Source organism: Magallana gigas, chromosome 8 (assembly GCF_963853765.1).
Source record: "Magallana gigas chromosome 8, xbMagGiga1.1, whole genome shotgun sequence".
NCBI lineage: Eukaryota > Metazoa > Mollusca > Bivalvia > Ostreida > Ostreidae > Magallana > Magallana gigas.
Genome location: NC_088860.1, coordinates 30,818,099 through 30,835,708, shown reverse-complemented (window position 1 = coordinate 30,835,708; position 17,610 = coordinate 30,818,099). Strand labels below are relative to the sequence as shown.

At 33.2% G+C, this 17,610-nt stretch overlaps 1 protein-coding gene across 7 annotated transcripts in view; it reads left to right on the top strand.

Annotated features, from left to right (window-relative positions):
* LOC105320686 (phosphatidylinositol 3,4,5-trisphosphate 5-phosphatase 2) overlaps positions 1-10,366 on the top strand; it is a 39,269-nt gene extending 28,903 nt beyond the window's left edge. For 6 of the 7 annotated variants that reach the window (XM_020064249.3, XM_034473966.2, XM_020064250.3 and 3 more), the window contains 14 exons: positions 467-605; positions 1,507-1,606; positions 1,791-1,882; positions 3,186-3,267; positions 3,906-4,051; positions 4,303-4,360; positions 5,662-5,753; positions 5,890-5,980; positions 6,164-6,263; positions 6,476-6,534; positions 6,643-6,854; positions 7,279-7,401; positions 8,520-8,666; positions 9,076-10,366. In XM_020064249.3, coding sequence (XP_019919808.3) covers positions 467-605; positions 1,507-1,606; positions 1,791-1,882; positions 3,186-3,267; positions 3,906-4,051; positions 4,303-4,360; positions 5,662-5,753; positions 5,890-5,980; positions 6,164-6,263; positions 6,476-6,534; positions 6,643-6,854; positions 7,279-7,401; positions 8,520-8,666; positions 9,076-9,264 — 1,630 coding nt within the window. In that variant the 3' untranslated portion in view covers positions 9,265-10,366. The remainder of the gene's footprint in view (positions 1-466; positions 606-1,506; positions 1,607-1,790; positions 1,883-3,185; positions 3,268-3,905; positions 4,052-4,302; positions 4,361-5,661; positions 5,754-5,889; positions 5,981-6,163; positions 6,264-6,475; positions 6,535-6,642; positions 6,855-7,278; positions 7,402-8,519; positions 8,667-9,075) is intronic. The other variant, XM_066070226.1, reaches the window with a different exon arrangement.
* Positions 10,367-17,610: the final 7,244 nt, after the last annotated feature.

Genomic DNA, 17,610 nt, shown 5'->3' with positions numbered 1-17,610 from the left:
AAAGAAATTTTAGTAATATGCTTCAAGAAAAAATCAGAAAAATAAGTCTTATGCGGCTTCTGATTGAGAGTAAACATACCTACCCCCAAGTACACATGGGTTCCACATGATGACAAACAGGCTCAGCACCATCCAGGAAGTTGCATCATGCGCATCTTAAAAAATAGTTCCATTGAAATTAGTGTGACAATTCCACTAAAGTAATAATTCTCCTAGCCACTGAGTCTAAAATCAATACTATAGGCCTAAAATAAGGTGCCAAAAAAGGAAGAAAGAAAAGAAATTGTCTCTATATATATGGAACTACTAAGTTCAGTTTGATTTTACTATTTCCTTGCGTAAGACCTAAAAGAAACATTACAAAGCCATGAAGAACCACAGTTACCATACATTTTTGTAATGAAGGAAAAAGTGGAAATGGTATTTGAAGAAAATTATCTTATGTAAAATTTCTACCGCATTTTAGGAGAAACCAGAACTACCGAGACATAATAAAGGGCCTGTCCCTGGGCCAGAAACACTTGGGGCTGTTTGACGTTCTCAACCAGTTCAACCACCTGTTCTGGCTCGGCGATCTCAACTACCGCGTGGAGGACAACATTGGTGTAAGTGTCTCAGAATCTCAAGGATTGTCTCAGATACAGAATTACAATGTAAACCATGGCACTGCTGTATCTTAGAGATAGAATCAAAGTTAACAATGTCTGACCATCCTAAATACAAAGTGAAGGATACTGGATAGTATTATTTTCATTATTTAAGATGGTGAGAAAAGTGTAGGAGATCTCTAAGTATCTCATAGACTGAGACAATAAGTATCTCAGAGCAGGAATCAATAATTACATATCAGAAACTGAGACATTTAGTTTCTCAAAAAATGAGAAATAACTATCTTAGAGTCTGAGTCAAAATACCTCAGAGAATTATGAGTCACTAAGTATCTCAGACTGAGACAATAATTATCGCATAGAATGAGTCCACAAGTATTTCAGAGACTGAGACAATAATTATCTCATAGAATGAGTCACTAAGTATCTCAGAGACTGAGAGAATGTTATCTCATAGAATGAGTCACTAAGTATCTCAGAGACTGAGACAATAACCATTTAGACTGAGACAATAAGTATCATAGAGACTAAGCCATGCAAGTATTTGAAAGTGGTTATTTAGGAGTGGGGGAAATTTACATTAGCTATGTGGAAACTAAAATAGATTTAATACCCACCTGTATTGTTCGATGATAAAAAACACAAACTTAACCACTAAATTGAATGTAAATAACCACTTTTACTGTATACTTTTACAATTACATGTATTTTCATATATTTGTCAACAACAGTGTTACAATGTAGAAGGAAATATTCTATAGGTATGTTTCCAAAGATTTGGATTAGATTAGAGGTACAGTTTGTCTGAAGCTTATTTTCTATTTCTTTCGAAAAGGTGAACGTTTTTGTTTTCATTGAGATACTAATGATTTTAAATGCTTAACACTCATCATTTCAGACAATCCTTGAAAAGTTGGAGAACAGGGACATTGATTATCTACTGACAAAGGACCAATTAAAGAAATCTCAGCGAGAAAAGAAGGGCTTCTGTGGCTTCAGTAAGCTCAAGGAGTAGATCAAAATAAACCTAAACTTAAGATAAAAAATCCTAGATTTTTGTTGAATACTTACTCTCACCCAAAACCATTTTAACTTTCAACTTTTACTTTAATTTCCATTTCCAGCACTTTCTAAAAAATGGTTTTTTTTTATAAAGTTTGCATGTTTTTTTTTTTTAAACAGGTGAGGAAGAGATTTCATTTATGCCAACCTACAGGTTACCTCGATCTCAGATAGAGTATAAGTACGACTGGAGAAAACAGAAGAAAACAGGGGTATGTATCCAGCCAGACACATGCTTAAACTATTCATAACCTTGTAGATGTACATTAGCAATGTTTTTAATTATGGTAGTATGCACAATTAGGACCTCGCTCTGCAGGCGCCCAATGGTGATCAGTCTGTCCATCTGTTTGTCTTTCCGTCCATCTATCCATTCAAGATCACTTGTCTGGAGCATAGCTTCTCTCCCCTTGGCCCAATCTGGCTCATACCTCACCCACAGAGTTCCTTTGGGAAAAGGTTGTGCAGTGTTCTAGGTCTAAGGTTAAGGTCATAGCAGATTTATATATAAAATCCTTGTCCGGGGAATATTTTCTCTTCCCTTGATTCAATCTGGCCCTTACTTCATTCACAGAGTGTCTATCGTCAAAGGGTGTGCTGTGACCTTGAATGAAGTTTGTAGGTAAAGATTCAAGGTCAAGGTAATATTGGACCATGTAAAAATCCTATTCACAGAGCATTTTATACATTCAACTTAGCCCTATTTGGCTAATACTACACATAAACAGAGTTTTTGAGTAAGGGGTGTGTAGTGACCTTGAACCACTTTTCAAAGTCAACTGTGAAGGTCATAGCAGAATTATATGAAAAATCCTTTTCCAAATAACATCTTTTCTCCCTTTGATCCAATCTGGCTCATACTTCACTCACATGGTGCATTTGATCATTTGATCAAAGGATATGACGTGGCATGGAATGATGTTTTTAGGTCAAGGTCATATCAGATCACACAGAAATCCATGATAAAAGCATATATACATACTCTCCACTTAGCCCTTTTTGGCAAATACTGTACCTTAACAGAGCTTTTTGGTTAATGGGATGCAGTGACCTTGAACCAAGTCAATGTGAAGGTCATAGCAGATCTCTTTATAATAAGTTTTAGACCATAGATTAGTTTCCAGTTGCTTAATCTTGGTCAGATTGAACAAAAATGTCTGTATGTAAGGAGTTATAAGGTTTAAGTAGAAGTTCTATGCTAGCTGGAAATATTTCTAAGTTATTGGTCAAGGTCAAAGCAAAATTCTCTGAAATTCTTTTTATCCTATTGTCCATTTTTTAAGTGGGGTCCCTTGAGATGGTCATTATCTCAATGTTGTTTAGTTAAGTCTATTACTGACAGAATTCAAGTGGCTATCATGAATTTAGATGGATGAGAAATTAATTTCAGGAATTAATATTTTGTCTAACCAAAACCATAAAAAAATCACATCCAATTCTTTGGCCAGAACATAATTTGAAGGGTGAAAAAAAGTGCTCTATGTAGTGAAAATAAACCTTTTTTTATGATTTCAGGAGAGGATTAATGCCCCCTCTTGGTGTGACAGAGTCTTATGGAGATCTTACCCAGGGACCTACATAGAAAATCTAGCTTATGGTAAGTGTTGTCCGAGTCAGATCTTACTCTGGGACATTCACACAAATTCTAGCTTATATTAAGTGTAGTCTATAAGGTCAGATTTTACCCTGGGACCTACATAGAAAATCTAGCTTATGGTAAAGTATAGTCTTTCTCACCTACAGAGTCAAGAATGTTTAAAGATAACGGGGTTAACATAACTGAAATAACCATGAAATAAAGGGGTTTTTTAAAGGCAAAAATCATTTGCGTAATTTTCAATTAAGTAATTAGAGTCTAACTTTAGGGTAGATTAATCATTTTCCTATGCATGCAATTATTTGCACAAGCAGTGTTCTGTTTTTTTCCTATTGTGCGGATTGATAAATTGTCAAATTCAAACCCACTTAAAAGTTCCTGAGTTTTCATTATGACAAAGAATGATTGTGCTGTGTGTCTAAACAAGCTGGTATTCATCAATGTGACCATACCTTGCTGTATAGTAGTGACAAGGAGCTTGTACAGAAGTGACCATGTCATTACAAGCTGGTACGGTATTCACTGTGATGGTATCTTTCTCTGTATCCAGGTTGTGCTGACAAGGAGCTTGTAGAGAAGTTTTATTCCTTTTTATTACAAGCTGGTATTTACTGATTCTATGTAATCTTGCTCTGTAGGTTGTGCAGACAAGGTGCTTGGAAGTGATCACAGGCCTGTGTTCTCCTCCTTCAATGTGGGGGTCACTTCTGATTTTGTTATGAACAGAAATTCCCTGTCCAGTGAATCTCTGATCAAGATCGTCTTCTACCAGGTTGTTGCTCAGGTACGAATTGATGCAACATTGACTGAAATTGCTGAGATTGATTTAAGAAAAACATGTAGTTTTAAAAATAGTGGATCACTCACCACAACTCACTAGATTTTTCATTTAAATATGCATACAAATGAAATGGTTATTTATGGAGCTCTCTTTCTCTCTCTCTCTCTCTCTCTCTCTCTCTCTCTCTCTCTCTCTCTCTATCTCTCATTTATTTTCAAAGATAACATAAATTTATTATGGTTTTTTCTTTACAGGTTAAGACATGTTGTAAGCAGTATTTTTATCTTGAATTCCATTCCACATGTTTGGCAGGTAACTATTTTATATACTCAAGTCCAAGAATGTAATGGTTCATGAAGCTAAACTCTATTTTTTGAATTTTCAATGATTTTAATTTCTGCAGAAGTGTCAAATATCAAATTCATATGATTTTGAGTCATAATTGCTAGTATAGGATGAGTTAACCATGCATGGGACACATATCTTGGATCGGACAACTTTGGTTATAAATATACAAATAAATGTGCATGCACTCATGTGTTGTTTCGTATATTCCTGAATTAGAACTAATGAACTTTATCATTATTAAGAAACTGACAGACATATTGTCAAAGAAATAGCAATATAGGCATCGTAAAATGACTTCAAATACGCAATCATTGAAAATTTAGTTTTGAAGATTTTACACTAAAGCATTATTTGAATGTTGTGCATTTGATTGGGATTGAACAGCAGGCAGTTGTTGACTGGGGTCGAGGGCAACAGTTGATCTGTCGGACCGGCTCGCAAACTGTTGCCCAAGGCCGAAGCATGGTTTCTTCTAATAATAAGGAGATTATGTGTTGATTCCTTGTAATATACTTTAAATGTGAAGTAAAATAAATATTTAAAAAATATTTGATACAAACATTTTTCTCAGACCACTTAAAATTCTAGTTTTACAGACACAGCCTTTTTAGTCCAAAGTTCCTGTAGGAGCTGGCACGATAAAGAACCCTTCATGATAAATATTCCTTAGAACAGAAACACTTATCTAAATTCCTATATGTAGATTTGAGGATTTACAATAAAATGTTAAAAGTAATCTGAATAGCAATTGAATGAATTTATTTTTTTTTGACCTTTGTATTTTTGCATTAAAACCAGAACATTTTGTTTTTTTTAATCTCTACTGATAGTCGTCCGATGCTTGGTAAATATTGTCTGATCCATGGTGAAATAGTTCAACACTTCATTAACTTGCTTCATTTTTTACATTTTTAACAATTTCACAATTATTTCTCCAGTAATTAAGCAAGGTGAAAACCTGTTACTTTTAAAACAAGTTTTATTTATATTTGGACGATATTTGATGCGTGAACAAAGGGAAAAACTCATAGGTGTCCGATGCATGGTTAACTCACCCTACTATTGTGTTTTCATTATTTGTTGTACACGAGTTTTTCCATGGATATTTGAAAAGTGATATTGATTGTATAGGATGGACTCTTATATCCTCAAAACTGAAAATTTAACAAAATCCATGGAAACTTGAGCCCACGAATATTAACAAAAAAATACAGTGCATGAACACCAGTAGTATCCATAACCTATCTGTTTTGTATCATTTTCAGATGTTGTTTCCAGTCAAGCAAACACATCATTCCAGCAGCACAAAACAGGTTTCTATACATGTCCAGTGTGGGACAAGAAGCAAATTCCAGAGGCAGGTTTATTTCTTCCTTTTAGAATTCCAATTTACTACATTAATAGCTTTTTTTCACATTTTGTATTTTATTTCCCCAAACATGACAAGAGATAGACATGCATACTTTAACATAGATTTGCCTCCTCACTTGTAGCTGAGGCCTCTGTTTGGGGATGAAGAATACTTAGGAGAACAACACATTCTGATTGCTGTTCGGTCCAGAGATAGCGACAACGAGTGCTATGGTGAGACTTTAATTTTATTTTGCAACTGCACCTTAATTTGACTAAATAAAGAGAACCCAGTTTACCCAAAATTCTGTCAATGCCCTGATGTATCAATGTCATTGTTAATTAAAGGGTCTTGTTTGAAATACATGTATCTTTAAAATAAGAAATTTTGAATGTTGAATTCTTGATGTTTTTAAGGGGAGTGTGTGGTGGAACTGAAGGGAAAAATCAATGTAAACAAACCCCAGTTGTTTGAGATTCAGCTGCTTCATCAAGGGGAAGTCACTGGGAAACTCAGGTCAGGAAGCCATATATTTTAGCAGTGTTGCATTGACTGTCAAATGATATCATATAAGTAAGGTCATACTTATTTGGAAAAATGCAAGCTGTTTTATGCAAAACATTATATTATAGAGAAACCTTGCAGTATCATGCAAAGCATTTAGATATTTTGAAGATTTGTTTTCATCATAACTTACTCATTATTAACATTCAGTGTTCAACTTTCAGTGGCCAAGTACATGCTCTAACAGGAACATTTGCTCCTAGAAGTTCAAAGAAGTCCTATGGTACTATATTTCAGAATTTATCAATAAATGCATTGAGGAAATACTTTTAAACAGTACAGTTTTTCCAGTACAAGTAGATGTTTGATATTGGGAAATAATTTTTTGTAGAATTGGTTGCCTTGGATACAGAGTATATAGATCCAGAACTGATGCATGCAGATTCTCCCAACATTCCACCTCCGGATTGCCAGCCTCCTGTCCCAACCGGGACTCTGATCAGCAACCCACATGCAACCCTCACCCATGTCCAGAGCATGCCCACAGTGATGTCAGAGAGACAAGGCATTCCGATATCTCGGCCCGCCGCTGACGATTTACCGGTAAGAACATGTTTTGAATTTATATATGCTCACAAGAGTTCTGTGGACTCATGGAAAGAGTTCTGTGGAGTCATTAATATTTGTGGAATGTGGAAACTCAGTTTACTAAAACTGCACATTTCTTATTATCAATGCATTATTTGTGTATATTAGGATATACAAAAAATTCATGATGTAGATATAAATATATACATGTACATTGAGATAGATGTAGTTACTGTTACATAATTGTCAGTAGTTTCATGAACACTTAATATATAAATACTTGCAATGTTATGCTTTTTATAAATACCATATGCATAAATCAAAGGTATGGCTCTTATGGATGTCAATCAAATTCAATAATCAAATTATATTTTTTTGACATGACACACTTGGACGTTAACATGTACTTGAAGTTTAAGGTTTGTAAATATTTTGACAGTACAAGTATGGAGATGTTGCTTCAAGTCATATGTTTATGAAACAAATAGAGCATTGTGATTTGTTTAAAAAACAAATGGAGCAGTGTGATTTGTTTGAAAAACAAACGGAACAATGTGATTTGGTATGATCTGAAACCATTTTCCGCTCTGCTAGTTTGGTGTATGTTTCTTACGCCTTATCACAGCCATATGCCATACAACTTCTATAACGATCAGCTTATTTTTTTGGAAATACTGAATAATTTCAACCAAAAAATTTTTACGATGAAAACTAAAAAAAATATGCTTTATTTACCCGACTTGAAGCCATTTGCAAAGCTACATATTTTAGAAAATCTATTTTTGCTTACTTGCTGATGGTTTCCTTTTCCCATGGTGAAAGAACTTGATAATTATTAATGCTGAGAAATGGTAAAGCCTCCATTCTCTAGCCACGCTTTCATCCCGTTTACAGCTGGCCGTTTACTAACAATTTACTTCTGTTTTTTTCCCTTAGTGTTTTTTTTTCACACTTGTACACTTGCAAACAGTTCTGCCCTGTCTTGAATTTACTCAGACTTAGTTACCAGTAAATATGGAAATAATGACAATAAGGGTGCAAGGGGGCGAATCAAAACAGGCAAATATTTCCCTGTATACAGTATGTAAATATAAACAATACCTGAATTTTTTGTTCTTTATTTTCACAATTATCATCTATTTCTTAGTTGTTGAATTTCAGTTACTAGTAATATACATGTGTTAATTTTACCAAATAAATGTCAGCTGAAAGTTCCCAACTTTGCTTTTGCTATTTCTGAACAGTATTTCTTAAATATCAATGATTGGATTGCTTTAACAAAAAAATCCACCCACAAAAACAACCAACAAGCAAAGGCATTTTGCATTAGATTATTTGAAGGACAAATGCACACAATTTTCGTTTAATATTTAAATGATTAAGCTTTTTTGTAATACCTTATGTAAGAATATATCTATTTTGGATAAAGTTGCAATACTACGTTGTAAAAAAAGAATAAAATGGAAATTGATGAATATCATTCTGTCATAGTGCAAGTCACCATGAAGATTCAGTGGAATTCAAATCAAGATAAATGTACAGATTTTAAAAAAAACTAATAAGTACTGCAAATATTTTGTCGTTGTTGAAACTGAAGTGAACTAATATTAATTAAGTACTATGTTTGTCTTTTTTATACCAGTTTGGAATGTGAATCTAATTCAGATCTTATTTCTTTAGAATACCTCTCGCATGAAGAGTCACCCTCTGCCTGGGATGCAGAGCTCCATCAGGGTGGGGCCCTCAGGGGGCACGGTCACAGAGCCCCCCAACAAACCCCCACCACCCCTCCCCAAGAAACAGCCCAGCTATGTCAACATAACTAAAGTGAGTATACTCAGTATCAATATTAACTTACAGTTGTCAGTAGAACTCAATGATGGCAAACAAGCTTTTATCGAATTCAAATTTACAGCAAACTCAGTTTCATTTCCCTAATCTTAGAATTGTATTAGAAACTTATTGGATGAAATGAATTGCGTTTAAAACGGATCGATATAGCTCATTACTTGTGCTTCGCTGTATAACTTTGTTACATGTATATAGTACCAAAACCTGACATGGATTATGTATTTTTTTTACAACATTCACCTGCATTAACTCCCATTAAAAGTTATTTTTTGTTTAAGTGAATTTGGTATTTTCGTATTTTTCGTATACTAAAATATTTAACAGAAATATTTTATTTATTTTCATTCTTTTATTCATTCGTTTTATTTTTGATATTCACTAACAGGCACATCCCGTTGGAGAATGGCTGAAAAGTATAAACCTGCCTCAGTATCAAGATAACTTCCTCAAAAACGGATTTGATGTTTTACTGAATCTCAAGAACATGTCAAAGCGAGACCTAAAGGAGATCGGCATCAGCAATGTGATTCATATAGACATGATGTTGGAAAGTCTCAAACGAATCAGTCAGTGATTCAGACTTGATCCCGCTAGGTGTGATTCATTTAGACACATGATGTTGAACTTGACCATCAAAGTTTAATATAGGCATCAGCAAACTATATATATTGTTGATAAAGGCAAGAGCATGTGATTTTTATAGACACTTGATGATGGAATCTGTCAGTGATTCGGACGTAATGGAATTTGGCGTTTCCGATGTGATTTATAGATAAATACAAATGGTAATGAATCGGTCAATGACGTAGACTTAATGAAATTAAGCATCAGCAATTATGTTGAAGAGGATTGATCTGCAAATAAAACAACAAAGTCACGGAATGGATTCTAAATTAAATCAACAAGACTTGCTCAGTTTAAATCCTCGGATAATATTGTATATGATTGAATTTTTTATAGAATTGCCTTGGACATTGTGATTTTCTGCTGCAATTTCATTCAAAAGGAGAAGTTCCTTGAAGGTTTTGAAGAAAACCTTTCTCACTTTTAATGTTTTGTTACACGAAATAAGTGCATGACGATTATCGTGCATGAAATGTGCCAAATAGGGTGGTATCAAACAAAGGACGCATTTTGTATTAAGTGCTGTTCCAAGTTTATGGAACTTTTCTATACACTGTAGAAACATTATTTAAAAATGAATAGTAATTTGTGGAGCAAATATCTATGCAATCCTAACAGACCAAACTGTGTTTTGACTGACTAGTTTTATCGAATTTTCGTGTTATGTCTCCCTGTCTGGCCGAGTGTTGAATGTGATAAAAAGGATCGATCTATTATTTTTTTTATCACGTTTATCAATTTTTACGTCAATGCATGAAATTCTCTTTCATAAAGTCGATCCTTATACTTCAGTCAGGCTGGTATTTTGGTGCTTATTTCATTGTTTTTTATGAACAACACACATTAAACTTACATTGTAACTCTTTTATATACTTGGGAATATTTAAGTATCTGTTGTACAGAAAAGTATTCAGCATACATCATTTCATGTATGGTATTTTCTTTGTCTACTGTTTCCTGTTCATTTCAATTCATTACTGGGGTTTTTTTTTTTTCAATATTATGTCAATATTTAGGTAAAATGTACCTACTTGTCACTTGTGTGGCCTTTTGTTATGCATGTGCAGTACATATATATGTCGTATAAGTACAGCAGGATCTGTGCCCCTTACTTTTTTTTGTTTACTTGTACAAATTAAGGTTTCATGCAACAATTAAAAATACTTGTACAAGTCATTATGTCATTTAAAATTATGTGTACTTGCTCATGTAATATCAGTTGATGCTACCAAAAACATGTAATGATGACAGTTGTTTCGTAATTACATATACAACCATGTACATGTAATGATGTCAGTTGATTCATAATTACATATACAACCATGTACATGTAATGATGTCAGTTGATTCGTAATTACATATACAACCATGTACATGTAATGATGTCAGTTGTTTCGTAATTACATATACAACCATGTACATGTAATGATGTCAGTTGTTTCGTTATTACATACACAGCCATGTACATATAATCTTGCATCTGATTCTTAATTGTTCATCACACATTAATTCATTAAACTTTACAAATTAAAAGAAACATAAGGGGAGGATGATGAGCTGTCTTTTTCCATTCCGGGTCCTAGCTATCAAATATACATGCATGAACACTGCTGAATTTTTTTTTTGTTTTACATATTTGTTCATTTCTGTAAGTTTTAATAGTTCAGTCAGAATCTGAGATTACTAATTAGTATTTGACCCTTGTTTAAAACTGTCTCCGATGGACTTGGAGTTTTAGGATGTGACTCACTTTTTCATTTTTCTTTGGTTTTTATTTTATTATGCCACACATTTTTTACAATGTCACCAATATACTGTGATATGTAGACATTTAGAAATTCCTGTACGTATTCATTATGCTGTGTTATTTCTTTTCTTATCAAATTATCATCAACAAATACTCCCCTCTTTTTAGGAAGTGAAATTTATTTTATAGTAGGTAGTTAGGGAAATATCATTTTATGTGTCTAAGTTTTTATGACTGGAAATGGAAATCCAAACCCTTGCCAAAGTATCAAACTTAGTTTTTATGCATTATTATACCCCCGCTCCGAAGGAGAGGGGGTATACTGTTTTACCCTTGTGTCTGTCTGTCTGTCTGTCCGTCCGTAACAAAAATTTCTGTCACATTTATCTCAGCAACTATTTATCGCAGATGCTTGTAATTTTTACACAGTGTTTGTTAAGGCATGCCATATGGTGGGATATATTTTTGTACCAATCGGACGTCAACTTCCTGTTAAATGATGACTTTGCTTATTTTTTAACCAAAATTTTCAAACAAATTTTCGTCAAAGAATTCTCAGCAACTATTTATCGCAGATGCTTGAAATTTTTACACAATATTTGTATAGGCATGCCATATCGTGGGATATATTTTTGTACCAATCAAACGTCAACTTCCTGTAAATGACGACTTTGTTTATTTTTAGCAAAAATTTTCAAACAAATTTGTTACACAATATTTATTGCAGATGCTTGAAATTTTTACACAGTGTTTGTTAAGGCATGCCATATCGTTGGATATATTTTTGTACCAATCGGACGTCAACTTCCTGTTAAATGAGTACTTTGTTTATTTTAGCCAAAATTTTCAAACCAATTTTCCTCAAAGATTTCTCAGCAGCTATTTATCGCAGATGCTTGAAATTTTAACACAGTATTTGTATAGGCATGCCATATCGTGGGGTATATTTCTGTACCAATCGGATGCCAGCTTTCTGTTAAATGACGACTTTGCTTATTTTGCATATTCACATCAGAGCGGGGGTATCACTAGTGAGCATTGGCTCACAGATATCTTGTTTTATCTAATTTCTTAGAAATGTGCTCCATATAGTTCTTACTGAACCTAATAAACCCCGTAATATCTTCTTTTTTAAATATATCTTTGTATAAGTGTAAATTCAAAGGTACTGCAGTTTTATTGACATTCACATGGGATCCATTTCAATTATATAATAATATAAATGGATGTGTAAATTTATGGACAATGGTTCTAACATATGCAACCATAATGTTTCTAATTAGACTTCGATGAACATCCTTGACACCGAAGAAATTCATGAAAACTGGTGTTCATTTGATATTGATGAAGCTACCGTAAGCCGCAGGCGGTCATCCACCAAATCTACTATATAATTACTGAGACAGTATTCGTATGATTAAATTTATTTGATTAATGCTGCATGCACTAGCTGTTAAGAACACTGAGCCATCATGAACAAAGATGGCTGTATTCGATCAATCATTATGATGAATTTTACTGTTTTGTTTTGTTTGAGGGGGAAGGGGGGTCATTAATATGATTTCACATATGTACTTATATTGCATTAGTACATATGTGAAATCATAAGTTTTCTATATCTGTTTATCAGCATGTATCCACATGCAGTCTACCTATAAGGGTAAAAAAGGGGGGGGGGAGATAGTATATTATTTTTCATCTGATTGGAAATCACCAAATGAATACTGACTGCAATACATGTTGTCTGTATAAATGGACATGTATTTCAAGAAGACACTTGATTCTTTTATTATTAAATCAGTTATATCCTAATGTAAGAACATGTAATTTTGCTACACATCATTTGTTTTGTTATGTCTTTTGACCAAGACTTGATTTTTTTTTTATTGTTTTGACATGAAATAACAGGTACTTTACTTTTGTTTGTATCTTCACTTTGTTATGAAATTCACTAGTAGCACTACATGTGAATATTTGTGAAACTTTTGTATTATTTGCAGTAAAAACTTGCACTCGAAAATAAAGAATGAGTTTAATTACAAACAAGTTGTTTGATATTTTTACCATTAGGAAATATTTTCCAACCCTACCATATGATATGATACAATATCATACAATAAAGTTTTGTATCACATCATTCAAAATTGTATAAAAAATATATTATCGTATTGTATAGTATGATACAATATTGTATCATTTGATACGATATCATGATAAATGATACCATTTCATATTATCTTACAATATGATATGATACAATATATCTTTTAATGATGTATGATATTGTATAATATGATATTTTATCATACGATAGGATACAATATTGTATGGAATGATACGATATTGTAATATCTTTTACAATATCACAATTTATTTGGTATAAAATAAAGGTTTATTGCACCCCTGATATGAATAGTGGCACGCACCTTTATTATTCCCCCTTTATCACCCTTTATTTCTACCTTTATTACTGAACAGTAATGAAAAATAAACGAAATATTTAGTCACTAAGGGGGGTGTGTGGCCATATTGTACATTTGTGAATAAAAATTAATCACTTAGAACATCTGTAGAACTGCGCAGCTGCCATCATCGGATCCCACGGGTTGCTTTCAAAGCAGCGTACGTAACGGATAGAAAACCCGTGGATTCCGAAGATGCGCATATGCAGACGTAATTTGAATGTCTAAAAACCTGGAAAAAATAGAAAGGGGTTTATTGGTGTCCTCTCTACAACCATTTGTTGATGAGAAAAAGGTTGAATCTTGCACATTATTGCATAACAGCATACCCTTTTTTTATCAGTCGGCATGGGATCTATTTTTAGAACAAGAAAAATCCAGACAATACTTTGAGCTCCTGTGTCTATGGAGACACATTGACTTAACATATTTTTAGAAAAAAAAAATAAATGTCAGTTCAACACAATCGGTGTTGAATGTGACATACATCTCTACATCAGTTCCAGTGGGGTTTTTTTCAGTTTGATAAGTATGAATAAAATTTAATTCTCTTTAGAAGTAGTGTCTTAAGTAAAAAAAAAAATATACATATATTTTTCAATAAATATATAACTTCAATCTACTCCCATAGACACAGACAAAATATCTAGTAGGAATTGATGGTTTTCGAGACCCATTTTAAAAATAGGGTACCCTCTTTTGAGACATAGTTACAACTTAAATAATCAAGTTAAGACCTTTTTCTCAACAAATGGTTGTCACTTATGACATCCTTTCATGGTTTTTAAGATTTTTAAATCTTGAATTTAAGGCTGAAGCTGCGCAGTTCTATGTGATAAAAAAGGTATTGTTCTGCTCTTGTATGCATAATTTGCTTATACAACAACATGGAGAACCTCATATTTATTGCTTTTCATCTTTTGGCAACAGTTTTAGACAGACAGCTTGGACAGAAACAAGCCAGTTCAAGAAATGATTACATTTTTATCCTCAAATGTACAAATGCAAATTATGCATACAAGAACATGACAAGGCCTATTTAATCCCTATAAACAACTGCTTAACTGCGCTGCTACAGACCTATTTTAATGATCCAGAAATCTAAAAAAAATATGAAGAGGGTTCATTGCAGTAGAAAGGTCTATTTCTGCATGAACTTTGGCGTACCCCTTCAAAAGATATTTTGATGTTTTAATTTAAACAAGAATAAATTAAGATAAGATTTATTTAGACGCAACTCTGCATTGCAGATTTTCTTCCTTTAATGCACATTGCTCTTTAAAATGAAGTCATGTATGAAAAAGTTTGTACTGAACTGAAAGCAAGCAACCGTAGCTGTACCTTGTGTAAGCACCCTTTGTTTGAGGACATGTAAGAATCATTCAATCTGTGTTACTCGAAACCAGGTGCCGCGTGAAAAATTCATGGCGAGCAAAAACTGTTGCGTTTGTCTTTCCAGAACATCTGTAGAAAATAGTACAATTGTGAGAGAAGCACTGCAAAGAAGATGCAGTTCGTTTTGTTTTGTTTTGTTTTTGTTTTTTGTTTTTGCAAAGAACGTGTGCATTTGTAACTTTTTAGGCCAAAAAATGCAGGAGGAAGGTTTATAGATTATATATTTATGAAAACTGAATTCTGTACCTTTTTCAACAACATTGCAATAACGTAAGGTGCCTGTGGTTTTGTTTCATGTTATAAATATAAAGGGGTTTAGATTAGAAGAACAGAAATATTCACCAATCAAAAAGAAGGGATACTCCAAATATTGTAAACTTTCTTTAGCAGTTTTTAGAAAATCAGAAGCAGAATGTAGAGAGATTTTTATTTTTAAATGAGGTATTATTTTTTTTAGTTGAATCGGTAGTAAGCTAAGGTGTTGGGTGATCAATAGAACGCGGGCAATAAGCACAAAAAAATACGGCTTATTTATAAGCAACAATCCAGGCCAAATTGATTGTGTTCAATAAATAAAATATAGCAGCGATGGGTACATTGCTTTTTTAAGTAGATGTTATTTTTATTATGAGAAACATATATAACATCAGGAGCTTGTGAACAAAACAGGAGACCCAACAAGCGATACTAATTTTAAAATTATTAACTGACAATTAATATTCTATAATTTGATTCTGTTTTCAAGATGTAGGACTACATTTCAGCATCGAAACAACTGCTTAAATTTCATTTTTTTTAAAAATAATTTGCATTTCTTACACCAATGACACTTTTCGAAATCAAATGTATCATCTCCAAAGAAATTAGTTGTAAAAGGACGTATATACACTGACGGAATGATCAACGTCTTTACCATATTATGGTTCACATAGCGTAAAACATCCGTACCATCGATAGACATTATTATTACCTAATCAAAGGGATTTTGTTGTTTTATTACAGATTAAATATTTTTGTCTATTTTGTATAATTATGTATTCAGGTTTGAGAGTGATCTGTTGAACAGCCGGTCAATAGACTGCGATCTAATGGACTGGCAACGTATTTTGGAAAAAGTTTAATTGCTACAAGATTAAAAGATAACTTTATTATGTTTATTTTACTATATTGTTCTTAAAATTTGTCTTTTAGATCGTCTTGGTATTGATTAACAATGACCTGAATGCATAATGGTATAACCTTCTGTAATTTAGAATTGTAAGCACTAAATACTATAAACGGAATTAGGTATTAAAACAATTATCAAATTCCTGAACAGTCAATGGACCCGAATTTTTTTCCATTGGTGCAGGGAACAGCTCAGTATGATCTATAGCCCTCGGCCGTTGGCTTGGGCAATAGATCATACTGAGCTGCTCCCCGCAACTCGGGGAAAAATATTCGGATCTATTGACTTCTCAAGCATTAAATAATTGTATAATATATTAAGAACTTGCTTGTCAATCGTTTTGAAATAAATAAGTTCACATAAAAAATATTGCAAAAACATTGCTTCTGATTAAAGCAAATGAATGTGTTCTTCTTGTTGATACAGATTTGTTTCATAAATTTTAAAGTATCATGTTTACACCGAATGAGCTTTTAGGAAAATAATACCCGCTTTGATTTTAATGCATTGTCAGCAGAGGATTCTCACTCCTCCTATAGGCACCTGATGCTACCTCTATCTACCTAGAGGTCCGTGTTGCTCTGCTTTGAATTTGTATTTCGTTTCGTTTTATATTTTTGTTATTGTCATTTTTTCATTGTGGACACGGCTTTTGTGAAAATTGAATCATCAGAATTATGATCCTATATGAAAATGATGTAAAATAACACATTCTTTATCTTTTAAAGGAGGTTGTGTGAATGTTTTCAATAGGATGAAAACTAAATTGATGCATAAAACGACCTTTGAAATCGCGTCATGCGGGAATTTCGATAGTTACTCAATTATCTTTGGTTGTAAATAATCGCATATAAAGTATATGCTCATAGTAATCTCTTCATAATTCAACCTTGACGTTGAATGAGACGTTCACATGGATACATTCGGCTGTGAGACATTTACGCTTCACAAATCACCAAACACACTAAACTGTAGAATTGATACGACGGTTGGTCCACAAGCAGTTTTACATTTGCAATAAGATAATAAAAACTCACACTGTAAAATATTTACATATATTTATTAAGATCTGAAAATTTTTATGCAAAACGATATTGACTTCTGAAGACAACATATTACACTGTACATGGAGCTTGAGGTAAGGACAGCCGCTGCACGCCTGCGACGTTATTTATATATTCATACTTCTATGCATTACAAAGAATTGGTCAGGATGCTTTCTCACACTTTATTATCCCCTCGCGCAACTTGTTGCGAAGGGGATATAGCATCGCTGCTGTGCGTGTGTGTATGTGTGTGTGCATGTTCAGTTTGGAAGCAAGTTTAAAGGAAAACCCTTACACGTATATTTATCAAACTTTGTACACTTCTTTGGCATTGTAAAAGGACAAAGCCAGGTAATTTTCAAGTTAATTAGTTGAGTACTTTTTAATATATCGTTAAAATAACACAATTTTGAACAGAAATTTTATGTACGACTTGACAATAACTATAAGTCTTTGCCGCACATTTCGTAGTAGTTAC